The sequence below is a fragment of the Cinclus cinclus genome, chromosome 7 (genome assembly GCF_963662255.1).
Source record: "Cinclus cinclus chromosome 7, bCinCin1.1, whole genome shotgun sequence".
NCBI classification, from domain to species: domain Eukaryota; kingdom Metazoa; phylum Chordata; class Aves; order Passeriformes; family Cinclidae; genus Cinclus; species Cinclus cinclus.
Genome location: NC_085052.1, coordinates 18,302,939 through 18,318,975, shown reverse-complemented (window position 1 = coordinate 18,318,975; position 16,037 = coordinate 18,302,939). Strand labels below are relative to the sequence as shown.

The window sequence follows — 16,037 nt, the reverse complement described above, 5'->3', positions numbered from 1 at the left end:
GAAGAGCTGAGCTTTCAATGGCTTTTCTAGGCAGACTTTAGGTCCCTCAAATCTGGGGTTGCTGCCTGCCCAGCTCCAGGAAACAGAGATGTTGTGGGCGCAGCCGTGTAAATCACTCCTGTTCCCTGCTCAGACCGACACAAATTCCCATTTGGCCTTCCCGAAGGGCTGTAGGGTGAGAGCCCGCGAGCTGGCTCCCCAAGGGAACAAGGAACTCACCCCTCCGCGTCAGATCTGCGGAGCTTGGGAGAGAGAACGAAGTGGGGAAGGAGGGAAAATCCCACCCACAGTTCTACTTGGGTCCCGAGGAGGCCGTGTCCGGGGTGCGCAGGATACCCGGGATACCCCGGGATGCTCGGGACGCCCCGGGATGCCCGGGACGCTCGGGATGCCCGGGACGCTCGGGATGCCCGGGATGCCCCGGGATGCCCGGGACGCTCGGGATGCCCGGGATGCCCCGGGATGCGCGGTGCCGCCGCCGGGCTGCGAGCAGCGCTCCCCCAGCAGAGGGGAGTGTAGGCACAGCATTCGCCGCTGCTGCAGCCTCCGCACGGAACTCGCAGGCCCGAACCGACTCAAAAACAACAATAATAACAATAACAATAACAATAACAATAACAATAACAATAACAATAATAATAATAATAATATCAGAATGAAACAGCCAAGCCTGATCAGCCTGGTCATCGGTGTCAATTAGAACAAGCGGCTGTGAAAAGCCAAGTGGGCTGCTTTGAGCAGCAGAAGGGACATGCGAGTCCTTATCCTTTGGTGCCTGTAGCCGGCTCATGTCCCTTAAAAACTGAGAGAAGAAACCCCCACCCTGATGCTCAGCCTAGAGACCGGGCAAGGAACTGGGATAATAGTGAAAGGTCAACCACTTAAAGGGGTAGAGACTGAAACTTCCTCTTTGTGTTCACTTGAGATGTGTTGATACCATGACCCCGGGACCTTTGTCTGTGTCCTGGACTCACTGAGACCTTTTGAACTTGCCACTCTCATGGCCCTGATTCCTGCTAATCTCAGCAGTGCAAGGAAGGGAGCGCCCCTCAACCAAAAAGTTCACCCACTTGATCAGAAAATCTCTTTTACTGAACACACTTACTGAAAGGCTTTTTGCAACTACACATTAAAAGAATAGGTTTAAGTGTGGAGAACCAGTGGTCCAGGCAGACCTGAACTTCTCAAACCTCTCTGTATTACTGAACTTCTCTGTTCTCTCTGTATTACTGTCCACATTTGGGACTTAGCACCCTGGTGATGCAGTCATGGGGTTAGAGGCAATTTTGGAGGGAGTCCACTGACTGCTGAGAAGTTATTGTGACACTTACAGCAGATGTAGGTCTGCTCCCATGGGCAGGGTATCCTGTGTTCACCAGAACAAAATCATCCATGCCAGTTCTGATTCACCCATGGTCTAACATTGATGTGGGGACCTGAACTTGCTGGTCTTCCCCAACAGACAAGGAAGAAGGAAATTAGGCACACAGCCTTCCACTTTCACATGCTTGCAGCTAGCTTGGCTCTCTAGCTAGCTCACAGCTCCTTGGGGAGCTCCCTCTGAAGTTTTGTAGATAAGACTGCTAAATTACAGCCTCTGGCATTAAATTCTCTGTTCTGACCCGTGCCCTAAAGACTCATTAATGTCTGGGACTCCTTCCAGACCCATCCTGCAAGTATCAAATGGCCCCCACTCTACCAGGTTATCCTGGGGAATTAGCACGTTTTCAGGGAAGCCCAAGATTTGTAGGGTTGTTCAGACTTGTGCTATAGAGGGTTTAAAAGAACCTTTAATTCCATGTCAAAGTACCATCCTTCACAATGGGTTAAAATAGAAGGAAAATGTAAAGAACAAAATTCGAACAAGAAATTAACATTCCCCCTTGTGTTTGAAAAACTCTTTGGGAAGTGGATAGCATTCAATGTGTAATGAGCATCCACATCCTTCAGAAAGCTTTGGATAGCTCAGCCATTAAATTGATCCTATTTTCCCCTTCACTTGGATCAATGGAAAGATTTTCTACAAGTACATTTTCAGACCCTTGTTCACTGTTGATCTTCTCTCTGTGTCTTTTTCAACATCTTCCTCCTAGAGTCTGTCAGTCACTGCCACAGAGATTCAACAAGGCTGTCTTGTAATCCCCGCTGGTATCCTCCTGACAAGAGAAAATATTAAAAAATAGGTGAGTATGGAAGTTCCTCTGCACGCTCCAAGTGCTGATGTTGTCAATCTGTGGAATATGCCCACACAGGAAAAGGACTTTGGAAAGAGCAAGCCAGACTTCAGCAGAGTTGCTGCCAGCTGACACACCATCAAAAGCAAATGGAGAAATGAGGCTTGTAGCTCCCACCTGAAATAACATTCACCAAGTCAAATTTTTTCCTTTGGAATGCAGGTGAGCAATTGATCAAGGTTCTGTTCCACAGAGCACCACAAAGCACAAATGACAGCAAGCCAACCTGTTGTGTTCAGATTTTTTTGTCCCTGGGTATTTATGTAGCACCTCTTCCATGCAGGAAGGGAAAAGGCTAACTATAGTTATTAGCCCTGACACACAGCATTTTTTAAAAGCCACAAATGTGGTCATTTTGGTCTAGAAGCACTACAGAAAATATTCATAGGTAAAAAAAATGTGCTCCCTTTGAATGTTTTGTGGTGACAGGTATAAAGCTAGTTCCACTTCTCATAAGGAATGAATATTCTGTACAGACCCTTGAAGACTGATCATTAATCAACACGACAGACAGTGACAGTGTCAATTATAAGAAAGTCCCTTCATTGCAGAACCAGACTTCCCATAGGGACTGCTAAGGACAGGGCTTCTGTGCTGTTTGCACAGGGGCAGAGGAATGTCCCAAAGTCTTTAGGATAAATGGTAAAAAACAGCATTGCAGCACTAACAGAGGAGGCACATTCACTTGGAGCTGAGACTCAAATGCTACAATAAACCTTGACAAGGTTCAGTTTCTGAATCTATCTTATCACAGTGCAGACCAGGCTTTCACCTGGGATAAGGCAGCACAAAACCCTCGAACAACAGGAAAAGAAAAGGGAAAAGGGAAAAGGGAAAGGAACAAAATACCCCAGCACTATCTCGACATATATGGATGGCACTGGCTTGAGGTAGTTAAGGATGGCACAGAGAGAGGAGGAAATGGCACAGTAGTGTGGGATAGGTATAACAGGAATCATTAATTTAATTTAGATTTCATCTAGGATGTCATGCAGTACATGGATACAGAGACTGGTCCATGAAAATCCTAGTGCAGTCTCCTTGGGTTTGCTTTGTCCAAGTCACTTACAGAGAGCACAGAGTCTGACTCACCTTTTATGTCTCTCAAGGACATGACTTATCAGGCCTAGTGAAGGGGAGCCATGATCATAGCAGAAATTACATTGCTACTGCAAACAACCATGGAAGCATCCCACAGTGCTGGAAAGATCAGGAATACATGTAATGGCTGAGAACCACCATATCAAGATTCTGCTTACCAAAATCATACTGGAGAGAGACTTTCCTGCAATACGCTTGAATTCAGGCTTTATAAGATTTAGGTCAACTTCACTTCGAGAAACAAGCACCCTTATCAGAGTCCCATCATCAGTGCCAACCCCCTGGAACAACAGTCTTAATTAATTAATAAATAATATTAATTAATATAATAATGCATCAGTCTGTGATGTTACTGGGAGTTCAAGGGATAAGCTGTGCAAACTAGTCCAGGGCAGGAGGAGTCAGCTTTCAAACACCACTTGGCACCTGTTCTATGGAACACCTGAATCTCCTTCTGGAGGGCCCACCCTCACACCACTCCCAGGGGCCACTGCCAACACCACAAGCCCACCAAGGAAGTGTGCACAAGTTTTGCACACGTCAAATGCAAAAAGCAAACATGCTAAGAGGTGGGAGTTGGCACTGTATACAGACTGTCCTTCTGCAGCATCACCTAGGCAGTGTTTGACTTCAACCAATATTGTTTAATCACTCACAGGAAAATAAAGATCACACTGATAACAAAACAAAAGATTTGGATAGATGACATCTTGTACATACCATTAAGTATCATAGGGGCACAACCTGCAAATACCTTATGTATCCCCATTTGAAACTGGCATTTTATACTGCCATTGAGAGAAATGCTTCCTAAAAAGAAAATAATGTGTTCCAGTCTATTAACATGAAAGGCAAGTTGTCACCATAAACAACCTCATAGAAAAGCCTCTTCCAGAAGTTCTGTCTGTGTTCCAGAAAGTGGGAGCTGGGCTCCTTGCAGGCTCTTAAGTCAGAAAAGCCAGACTCCCTTGCTATCTTGAGCTTAAAGGGTGCTTTTCTACTCAAGGTGTTTGAAAAGTTTCTGCTATTACTTGCAACAATTGCACTAATCCTGCTGAATTTCACCAAAACCTTGCCTATTCTAGTCTGAATTGGTGGAAGCCAGGTTGTAAATTAGGTCAGTATGAAAACCAGTGTGTTGCAATGAAGAATCTTACCTTTAAAGCATTGTACAGCCTCTCTGCAAAGTAGCAATGGATGTTCCTGGTGCATTTCACTAGGCATACAAAAAAGCTCAGTAAGAATCAATGGTAATTCCAGCCCAGGGCAGGAGGTGACTGAGATCCTACATGCTTCCCATTAATTCAGTGTGCTCCTGGAATCTGAGTTTATCTTACCCAAGAGGTACCCCTTACTTCCTACCATATACCTTTATGAAGTAGATCCATCTAATATAAGTCAACTACTGCAGAAGAAAAGGCAGCAGACTCACGCAAAGCAGAAGGAAAGGTTCACCACTTACCAATCGCCAGCATGGCATCCTCAAGTGAACCACGAGTTTCACTCTTGATAGAATCTTCTATGCTCTTTCCAGCCAGTTTCTGGTATTCTTCAAACACTGTTTGAAACACAGGGAACTTTAATTTTTTACCAAGTAATCCTCAAGGCATTTTGTCCCCAATATTTACAGGCATTACTTGTGTGGCAATATGAATACACAGATCCTGCAAAAGCAATGGCCACATTTGCACCAGCTTCATGAGGCTTTAGCCAACATCAGAAATCAGCTGTAAGATGGACACTAGCATTAAAAAAAAAAAAAAAAAAAAAAAAGCCAAACCATTCATAGTTTTCAATTCCCTGACTTCTGGAAATTTCAGTCACCTCAAGTTTATGTGGAAACCTGACCCTTCATTGCTGTCTTTAACCACAGAAATAAAGCAGATAACAAAGTTAGGAGCACCTTTGGTCTTGTGGTTGTTGATGTCATTAGCTTCAGGAGCCAAAATAAAATCATCTTAAGTCTAGAACTGTGTAGCTTACACCCCATGGACTTTAAAATGATGACAACACCATTTGGGGAAACTTATTATTTTAGCCACAATTTAAAATAAAAACAACTGAGTAAAGATGAGCAAAACACAGGTGCAGATTCTAAGATATTTTAGTTCCCACAGTAACAAAAGCTCAGCAACGGGGTCATTGCTTGCCTTAAACACTTTGGATATTCCAAAGCTCAGATACACAGATATCTGTTTTTATTCCTAGCTTTCTAGGACTAACCAAGAAGGAAAACTGCTATGTAATACAATAGACATGTTAAGAAACTTTGCTCAGCATCCAAAATCATCAACACTCAAGACACTCTGAGGAAATGCAATACAGAACATACAGACAGATACAGACTTTGATGCTCAAACCTACTCTTTCTATTAAAAAAAATTAAAAGCTGCAATAATTACACTCATCTTTTAAAGAAAAATAGCTACAGGTGGCTGTAGCACAGAAGAAATTGCTTGGTGCCACAGTAGGTTCCAAAGACTGGTTGCATTATCACAAGACGAGATTAAATTCTTAAAGACAGATATAGACAAATACTATAGAGACTGCCTATTTTTGTTTGTCTTGTTTATTTTTTAAGTGACCTTGGGAGATTGAATTTGAAACACAAGGGGGAGCTGGCTTCCAGGGCATAGAAATAGTCTCAGAGGACATCAGCTTGGAAAAAGCTCAGGCATACCTAATTTATCTCCGGCTAAATTCATCAGTTTAGGTCCTCCTGATTCACACAGTACTTGATATGCCGAGATTCAGCCAACATAACAAAATGTGTTATGCCTCAAAAGCCTTGAGATGACAAGGCTCGGTCTCTGCTGCACCGACAGTGGGGAGCTGAAGCCTCAGCTGGAGCAGGGCTTGTGCCTTCCATCCCAGCAGCCTCTGATGCCCTCAAAAGGACCTGGGGCAGAAATGCAGGCTGCACCTAGTGATTTTCCAGCACTGAATAACCAGCTGTTTTTTTCGGGTTTTTTTGTGATTCATTTTTCCCCAGAAGAACCCACGTCCAAGGGGACGTGTCTGTTCACCACATGCTCATACTTGATTAGGACTAAATCACTCATTTCTTGGATTTATAAAAACATCTATCCAGTTATCACCACTGCACAGGAATTCCAGGATAAGCCACTTCATTTTCAGCAGAACTAAATCTTCATAATCTTTCACAAAATCTGCTGGCAGTTTTTGGTTACTGGGTGACCAGGGATTAGAAAACAGGCTCAGGTACTTATTTCTTATTTCTGACCACCCATGTCTCTCATCTATAGCTCCGCCCCTTTTAGGCTAGGGTGATTTCTGATTTTGGAGGCTTGGCAGTGTAGTGATGGTAGTGTGGGCTCTGCTCTATACCTTTCATTAAGTGTGTGGCACTCCTTTTGCACAAGATGGTGATGAACTGTATCTCATCAGTGCCCCGTATCTTCTCTCCAGCAGCATAGAGAGTCTGTAATTTAACACACAGTTATTAGCAAGCTGCTCTGTGTGTGCAGCTGGTAAAGGAGCAGAGCTTGGCTGAAGGCATGGCTGGCATAAAGGGGTTTGTAGTAACTGAAACCACCATGTGAACCAGAGTCTCCTAGAATGGCTGGTTATGAAAATTTTCTGTCTTCTAGTCAGACGGCAACACCAGCTCTCTCCATCCTTTCTAGCCCTCCTGCAGCAGCTGGAACAGCCAACAATGCCTTTGAGCTTTCCTCCCTTTTCTCTCCTCTTCCACTCCACCATACCCATATATTTCCACATATCAAAAGCAGCTGAGCCAAAGCCCAGGCCTCATCACTCCTCTTGGTGAGAGCTCAGCAGTGCAGACAAACTTGAAAAGCTCCAAGTTACTTAAAGATAACCCCACCCCAAATTATTGTGACTCCAACCCTCTGCTGTCAGTGAAGCACTCTGAAGTTCAAGAAGGGGGGAATGCAGGCATATCAGTGATGACAGATATTTGAGAGTACCTCTGCATCCTGAAGAGCCAGGGCTGTGTCCACATAAAGGGTGGCATTGTCCCTCTCACCCTATGAGCAGAAAAAGAAAGGCAACACTTTTATCTCATGAAGATTCTCCCATAAACAAGGATTAGAGCATTCATTCTGAGCAAAGACCAATTATCCTCTCAGTTATCTATTTCTGCAAAGTACTCAAGCAGTAATATTTCAGACAGCACAAGTGCTAACTCCTTCAATGAAAGGTGCTGAAATCAGTCATCAAGCAGAGTAAAAAATTCCGCTACCAGGCAGAAAAATTCCAAAAATATGGTAGGGTAAAAGCACTCAGCATTGAGGACACAGACCCTGAAAAAGTGGTGAATCCTAGTGGAGGGGCACTGTTTTTTAAGACCCTTGTAGAGTACAGTGGCTTTACACATATGTGAAAGTGAGGAGTGTCTCTGCAGCAGAGCTGGCTGGAAATTCCCAGCTCTCTTCCTGCTGGTAAGGGAGGGAGATTTCCCTGCTTCTGTCAGCTCAAAGCTGAAACAGATCCAGTCCAAGTGACTTGGTTGTCTCTGTATTTTATCTGGTGATCATGACTCTCCTGGCTCTCCTATTGCATATCTTCTCCAAAAAAGAAGAGAAAAATGTAAAGACCTTTATACCATAATTTATTTTCTCTAGCATTACCTGAAGAAGGCAAACCAAAATCTGTTCTAAGTAGCCACTCGTTTCTGATTTTATGTCTTGCTCGAGATCAGAACCGTATTCTACACAAGGAAAAGAGAAGGACAAGGAAGCATTTGTTATTTATTTAGGTGATACAGTCAAGATATTGCCAGTAACCCAAGCACACACAATAGCCTGACACTGGGCAAGAGGGTAATTGAAAAAAACAGGGCTGAAAGCAGCTCACACCCTCTGTGAAACCCAAGTCAGCATTTGCATCTAGCTGAGTCACTAGCTGCCCTGATGTCCAAGAAATAAACCCAGAGCTAATTTTAGAGGTATAGCTCAAGGGATGAAGAAGATAAAATTTTTACAAATACATATTTGATAAATTCCCATCTATTTAATGGGGAGAAAAGCCAAATGCACAGCTATAGTTCTGTTTGTGTTCTGACAATACTCTGTACCCAAACTGAACCAGATCTGTGATTTGCTGACCCTTTCCTGCAGCTGGATGAAGACCTAGAAAGGGATTTTCAAATTCTCTCAGCATAGCCATGCTCTGTTTGCCAGCTGAAAGCAGTTATATTGCTTTTAGAGTTAAATGCTTTTAGAAAAGCCATATTCTTGCTGACAGTGCTAGCTGGTAACACCGTTCCTGGCTCCGACCACAGAAATCCGAGCCCCAGGCACTTACCTTCTTTGTACGCCTTGATTATCTCCTTGATCTGCGCTTTTGTCCGAGACGCCAGGATCTCTATGATAACACTTTCCCTCGTTCCCACACCCTGTAATAGAAAACACAATGGAGAAATAAAGGTGGAGAAAGGCATCTAGTCATGGAGGGTTATTTACTGCTGGAGGTGTGGTGAAGGGAGCAGTTGGATAGCAGCAGTGCCAGGCTGTGCGCTGAGCTGTAAGAAACCTCCCTGATGAAAACTGGAGACACAAAACACGCTTGGGTTGAACACGATTTCATTTACCGAGGTGCCTAATTTGGAAAGGATGATTTTATGTCACCCTAAATTTCTGCAGTGCTTCTCTGGAGTCAGACCTTTGACGATAGACAGCATTGGAGGAATGCAGGGAGAGCAGTGCTTGGCTGGTCAGTCCATTTTTGTACCATTTTAACAGATCACTCTGCATCTCAAACTTGTAAAGATACATTATCATTAGGTAGGATCCCAGCCAACACCAGCCTGGCCCTTACACCACCACTCCTTGATTCCTTAAAGGTTTAATGTCTTAGCTGGGGCATCAGGGCAGTAGGTTTGGGTGTGAATTTAATTTTCCTGTTGCCTTCCCAGGCCTTATGTCATGTATGTACAGAAACTTTTTTATAGTCAGAAATACTTAAGCAGCATTTCCCCCCAGTATATTAATAGTACAATCAAGTGTTTCTCAAAGGCTACTGCTAATAACAAACTTAACCATGCAACAGTCCAGTTATTAACACTTGCACAATCACAGGAAATTAGCACTGTATTTGTGCTACCACTTAAAAATCAGCATGCAATTTGCTTACCTTCATGGCATCGTACAGCTCCTTGGCATCATACTTGAATGGGGAGTACATGAGAGCTACAATGAGCCTCTCAAAGTTGCCACTCAATTCAGACTTCAGGTTTTCAATCAGATCCTGTTAAATGTGCATCATCACATGGTTACATAAACAGCCTCACAGGATCATTTTGCTGCACATACTGCTTCCATCCCCACGGCCCAAGTAATGAAGCTGAATGACAGCATTGCTGATAATTCATTAAAAAAGGTCCAGGGACTGAAAAAGGCACCTAATTACAAAATGGGATATGTCTAGGCACTTACACATTCCCTGTTTTCTTAATATTTGGGCTTTCTCAATCTTCAATCCTGCAGCAAATCTTCCTCCACCCTGCTTAACTCATGAGCAGAACCAGGTAGCTGAAGGCTTGCATTGAGACAGAGCTGATTCCCAAAGCCTGCATATAAACTTGCACCCTGGACATTTGCAGAATCAGGAATGCAGTCTGCTCAATGATACACTTCAAACTTTCACTATAATGCAGGTTTTCCAGGACTCTCTCTGTTTTAGTGGGATGCAAGCACTCTATATTTATTCCTTGTTCCATACCCCCTATCCCCATATTTGCTTCCCTTTCTTAGGCTTTTGCCCTTTTGGAAAGGGCAGTCCTCTTTCCAGCAAGGGTCACTGGAGACTCCACAGTAGGGCTGAGGGTACAGTCTACTGGTGAAAAAATTTCCCAATAAATGCAAGATTTTATCAAGGAAACCAAGAGAGACAAAGGAAAACATAGCTGTCAATAGCCACAGAATTTCCAAACAAATGTGATTAAATAAGTCTTTAAATTGAAGTTTTTTTGACATTTAAAAAGGCCTGAAGCAAACCAATATTTTACTCAACATGTCACTTAGACAGGTATCAATTTTTTTACAGTTTCAAATCAGTAAGAAGCTTTACTTCAAGTTAAAAGTGATTTAAAAATATTTCTGGTCAAAATGCATTTAAAAATTAATTTTTAAGAGAAAAGCATTATTTTTCTGGTCAAAATAAATTTTACACATTCATTGCAGGCCTTATAAATAGATATTACTCTACTTATTTGCAAAAGACCTGCATATAGTTTGCATCATGCTTTCAGGGTGAACTGTACACCCATTTACTACATCCTTCATGCAATAAACCAATGATTGAGTATGACTTTGTTTTGGAAGGACCTTTCCAAACTGTGCTTTGAAGGATTTGGCAATCTCTTGACGCTGCAGATTGCTCCTCTTGGTTAGGACATCAATTATAGCTTGTTCATCAGTCCCTGTGGAAAGCAACAATAAATCATAAATATAGTGCACAGAATAAGATGGGATTGGTCCAAAATCCCAATATGAACATTCAGACCACCTTGTCTGGCTCATTGCCTTTGTGTAGAATTTTAAGTACATACTGAGGAAACTTTAATATTAGTTTTTCACAGTAAAAAAGAAGTGATATCTCTGGATGCAAATTTCCGAAGGAATGGGTTTCAACTTAGCAATTATAAGAAGAACACAGAATTTACACATGTGGTTGGAGTCAACTCACCAAGCCCTTTCATGGCCTTGTACAGAATCTGAGCATCAGGTGCAGCATTAAAATTTAAAGCACCTGCCACGGACCTGCCCTCTGCTTCACTCTGGAAAAAGAAGAAAAATATATGGCTTTCCACCCTGCTTTTCATCAGCTGAAGAAAAAGTATTTGAAAAGTACATTAATACTATTTATTGCCTACACATGGTGAAATCACAGAAAATAGGAGAGACTGGTCTGAAGTTTGTCAGCAAAGCAAAAAGAGAGCACAAGTTTCTCTCCAAAGAGAACACAAGTTCCTGTTCCCACCTGCCTTTGCTGCTGGCAGAAACATGAAGTGCAAAGCATGGCAGACTGTGCTGCAAACACAGGAAAAACACAGACTGCAGTAGACTGGACTTTCCTATTCACCCCTTAATTACAGTCCTTCATAGCATGGATATTATTGTGTCATACTGCATTTCTCAGTAGGTTGGTGCAGGGTAGTTTTTAGATAGCTTTTTTAATTCCTGAAATAGTCTTGCCCTCAGAGATCATTTTTTTCAATAGCCACTGAAAGAACTTCTGCACAGCTGCTGTCAAGAAGGGAGCATCTCCATGGGAAGGATTTGGGCCAAAAGACTACTTTGAAGGAAGAGATCCATCTGGAGGAGTGCAGGTTTGATGTTCTTCTCTGTACCACGAATCAGATTCAACTACACAAGAGGCCTCCTAACAAACCCCTGAAGTGCTGACAGTACCAGTCCCAGGTACTGAGACTTATTTTAGTGACCACAAGTTAGTAGGGCCATCGACCAGAACCCAGGCATAATTTAACAAAGCTGGTAGTCAAGGAACTGGCTTGAATATGTTGTCACATCTATCACAAGTTGGTCCTATACATAGGGGGAGTATGTGGATGGGTAGGCATGAAAAGTCATCATCACTTTATTACAATAATAGACACAATTTTCTCCTCCCTAGAAGCAAGGATATTTAAGTTGGAAGCTGCTATATTGTCATAAATTTACCTTTAGTGGCAGGGCTAATATTAAACTATTGGTATCAGTATGACCTGATACATATTTTAATGGGGATGGCTTCACAGTGAGATAAAAATCAGAGTTTACAGATCAGAAAGAAGCATTAGGGTTGTCCACCTGATTTGCATAGCATGGACCACTAAGCACTACCCACCAGCCTCCTGCTATGATGCAAATTCCTATTCCCATGTGAAAGAGAACCAGTGGATACAGCTGGCAGCTTTGTATGCTGGCCCCTTTGCCAGCCCTGCTCCAGGACCAGTGACAAGCAGCCAAGAGCCAATGAGGAGTATTGAGAGAGGCAGCATGTTCAGCAATCAGCAAGACTTGGAAAAGTTTGCTTTACAGCCAGCACAGAGACACTCCTGCACCACCACACCTTGCTCCCAGCAGAAAGAGCACCTGTGAAGCAAATGGTGTCAACAGGAAACTTCACAAGAGATGCAGCTTTGAATCTAAATGGTCACTGAGCAGCAAGTTTAAGGCTGAGGTGAAGCTGTCACTGCAAAAAAAAACCAGCGACAGAGCAGGTGGCATTGCCACCTCTAACAGTTTGTCATCGGCCTAGAAGAATTTGGCTGAGCTGACAGGACCATTCCAAGTGCTCCTTTTCCAGCCCTCTGCCAAGATGGCCAGCAGCACCTCAGCTTCCCTGGGAAGCAGGTTAGACTCATCCATCTGAGTTTGCTCTGGCAAGGATGGTCAATCCTCTCCAGCTGCATGCAAGGGCCCTGTGAAGAATACCCCAGACATTCTGAACTCATGCCTGGTGACTCAGTGAGGGGGAGTACAAAGCTGAGCTTTCATTTGGAGGCAGTGGAAACAAATTAAACAATGATCTTTTTTGGTACTAATTCCGATAAACAGTTACGGCCCTTCCTGGATCAAGCAGCACATTTGTGACTCACTCATGCACCTCATTCTCTGTGCACATACTTGCTGCAGCACAAGTACAATTGCACCAGCTTTTCAGAGAATCCCTGTTCACTTTGGTCTTGTTTCCCAGCTGAATTGACCCTGCAAACCCTAACTGAAACTACTCAAGGCATCTGTGCTCATGTAAATATAAATAACTGGCATGAAAGCAGCAGAGGCAGTGTACCTTACAGTTGATGCTGTGAAAAGTTGTACCTATAAATGAAGGGAAGAAGGAATAAAAGCTGTACTACCAAAATATTTTCAAACCTAAATAATAGGCTTTTTTAAAAAAATAAAAGCTAGAATCTGGGGACAGTTTGGGTTAATGTTTGGGTTTTTTCAGTCAATATTTTTTGAAAAGTTTAACTTTTTTCATTCCTTTTGCTTTTGAACTGTATTTTTTATGAAGGGTTTAGAAAAGCAAAATCTTTCCCCATCCTTCTCTTGACCTCTCATTTTCTTCTCATACCTCCACTCCCTACAACATCAACTGGTACGAGACCACTGGAGTTTAAGGGCTTTTCTCCTTCTTTTCTCATTCCACGTTTACAAATTATTTCTAGCTTGGGGGTAACAGGGAATAGATCATTCAAAAGGAAAAAAAATAAGCAAGAGCTATGCCAAGCTCAGAAAAAAACATCTATTTTATTATACAAAGCATCCAAAGGAACTAGGGAGGCAGAGAAAACTCAGAAGAAAGATTAAAATTTTGATCTTTCTGGAGAAAAAAATATTTTGAGATCTGGGAGCAAACCTGGCCTCCTACAGAGGCCGATGGGGCAGCTGCCATGGCTGGCACATCACCAGAGATACCTGCTGTCTGGTCTGAACTAGACCCCAGGTGCTGCCTCAGCACACCCCATGAGCTTCTCCCCATCCTGCCACATTCCTCTCAAAGCCACAAGCATTTACAAGAGAACATACACAGCATTTCTGGCTCCTGGCAGAGACAGGCTGTTCAAGACACTTTATTATTGCAATATTAAAAACCCCCAAAGATAGACATTGTGGCTTGACCATATCTTTTTCTGTGACCACAGCATAACAGGGGTCCAAAAATGGGGACAGGCCAGTGCCTGAACTCACTGCCACAGGACAAGGGAGCAGAGAAGGAGCCCACAGCCTCCCCCTGAACACAGAGATAGAAACACCCCCTGCACCTCTCTCAGCTGAGGATCCACATAGGATCTGCTCCTCCCCCTACAGCAAACAATCATATCAACACCCCCCTTCATCAATGTTTGTGAAGTGCTGAATGTTATTTTACAGCTAGAAAAACAGTATAAAGGTCTTGCTGATTTTTAAAGGAAACTCTTCATTCCCACACAGTGCCTGATGCAACTTATAAGTTACTTCATTATAGTGCCAAAAACCTTCAGAGTGTCAGGCTCTATCTATATCCTCTACTTACCCAGGCTTTCCACCATGCCATTGCGGTCTCAGTAGTGATACCTGGGTCTGTTGATGAAGAAAACCACACATATCACACCTCAAAGTTTGGGAAGTTGAGACTTGAAGGGAGGCATAGAGAGGAGAGGAAGAAACAAAAGTTCTTTTCAATAAACTTACCACAGGAAAAATGGAATAACTGTACTCCTCTGGAGGCTTGTTCCCTCTGGAAGCCGCAGAATGTAACTGGACTCTCAGGCACACGCAGGTATAAAGCATCCTTATCTACAGATTCCACAGGGCAACACCCTCAGACATGGCTCAACCTGTTTTTCACATATGATCTCACAGGGACACATCAAGTTGCTTAATAAACGAGGCTTCCCGTGTGAGGAGGCCTAAATTCAACCCTGTTGACTCATTGTAATTTTTCCACTGCTTCTCCCAATACACGCCCTTCCCTGCTAACATTTTGGCCTCTGGCACAGATACAACATGCAAATTACAACCAGGTAATTTCTCAGCATAAAAGAGACTAGATTAATTCTGCTGCAGTTGAATAAACCATTCACTACTTACCACTACTAACTATTTCTATCTCTACTAATCTGGAACACTGCCAAACAGGACTCTAGAAACATAACATACCTTCCTCTACCTCCCTTCAAAAACTTATTAAAAAACCCTCAAAGCCAAACAACCAAAAAATTTCCAAACCAAACAAACCACATATCATATCCAGCCAAACTCCACATCATCCGTGTCCTACACCCTGCAGTGTAGCTCCATATAGCATCAGATTGTGCAGAGACTTAGGAGGTCCCCCCATCCCATACCTAGACTTCCACTGCATGAGTCACAAAGGATCTCTAGGGTAACGTGGGACAAACACATTGAAGGCTGACAAGTTTGAGTAATGACCCAGCTAAGTGTCATAGGGCTTGCAGAAGCTGCTGTGACATGTTAAGGCTTAGGAGTTGAGTGCAAATCTTCTCTTCTTTTTTCAAAAGAAAAAGAACTGAGTTGAACAGCTCCTCACACTTTAATTTGGTGAAATGTTTCTGTGAAATCATCTGAAATACCTCATGGTTGTAGCAATATTTTCCTGTCTAGACTTTTGTCAGAATCTACCCATGCCAGCTTTTATTTATTTATTTGCAATGGAAAGCTGCCCTGATGGAAACATTCCCACCAGCTATATCTTAACACTTGCTATATAGGAGCTTTGTACCCTCCACATTTACAGGCCCATGTGGGATGCTGGGTAAACACCAAACTATGCTGGGCCTCTCTTATTTCCTTCCCACACACAAATATTTCACTTCACTCCTCAAGGCCCCTCATGGCCTGGGAAGTTGCCCTAGCTATTCTCAAGAGAACGAGCTGGGCCAGCTGCCCCTGCCTCCAACTCATCCATCATATGGAGAGGGCAAGTTGGGAAGGAGGAGATGGCATCGCCCTTGGTATGCCAAACACGCTGCTGGGTCTGCACTGGCTTTGTTCCCAGTCCCATATCAGAGGCAGGTTGATCAACAGCACACAGCAAGGAGAGCTCATGAGCGGTCCTTCAGTCCCCCTCCTCCAGGCGTGGCAAAGGCAAGGTCCCTTTGCACGACGGGTGAATCTGCTTTTGCTGGACCCCGGCATTTGCTGCCTACATACACATTTCCCTCTACTGGGATGTAGCTGGTCAGCTTGCCGTGGAAATGAGCTTTCT

General features: G+C 43.3%; 1 protein-coding gene across 3 annotated transcripts; it reads right to left on the bottom strand.

Annotated features, from left to right (window-relative positions):
- Positions 1-2,099: 2,099 nt before the first annotated feature.
- Positions 2,100-14,663, bottom strand: LOC134046030 (annexin A8-like). 3 transcript variants are annotated; one of them, XM_062496242.1, is made up of 13 exons: positions 14,501-14,663; positions 14,343-14,389; positions 11,007-11,097; positions 10,646-10,740; positions 9,453-9,566; positions 8,625-8,715; positions 7,949-8,028; positions 7,286-7,345; positions 6,684-6,777; positions 4,798-4,893; positions 4,493-4,551; positions 3,494-3,616; positions 2,100-2,156 (listed from the first exon to the last, which is right to left on the bottom strand). In XM_062496242.1, the coding sequence occupies exons 2-13, from the start codon at positions 14,361-14,363 to the stop codon at positions 2,100-2,102; spliced, it is 981 nt and encodes a 326-aa protein (XP_062352226.1). In that variant the 5' UTR covers positions 14,364-14,389; positions 14,501-14,663. The 3 variants fall into 3 exon arrangements, with proteins under 3 accessions (XP_062352226.1, XP_062352224.1, XP_062352225.1); XM_062496240.1 differs by lacking the exons at positions 7,949-8,028; positions 8,625-8,715; positions 14,501-14,663 and having other exon boundaries at positions 14,343-14,363; XM_062496241.1 differs by lacking the exons at positions 10,646-10,740; positions 11,007-11,097; positions 14,501-14,663 and having other exon boundaries at positions 14,343-14,363.
- Between the last annotated feature and the right edge of the window lie 1,374 nt (positions 14,664-16,037).

Coding starts and splice junctions, on each gene's coding strand:
- LOC134046030 (XM_062496242.1), bottom strand. CDS start 14,363: ATGGCATGGTGGAAAGCCTGG. Junction 6,778..7,285: donor TGGCTCTTCAGGATGCAGAG/GTACTCTCAAAT, acceptor GTTAAATTACAG/ACTCTCTATGCTGCTGGAGA. Junction 3,617..4,492: donor GGCTGTACAATGCTTTAAAG/GTAAGATTCTTC, acceptor CTGTTGTTCCAG/GGGGTTGGCACTGATGATGG.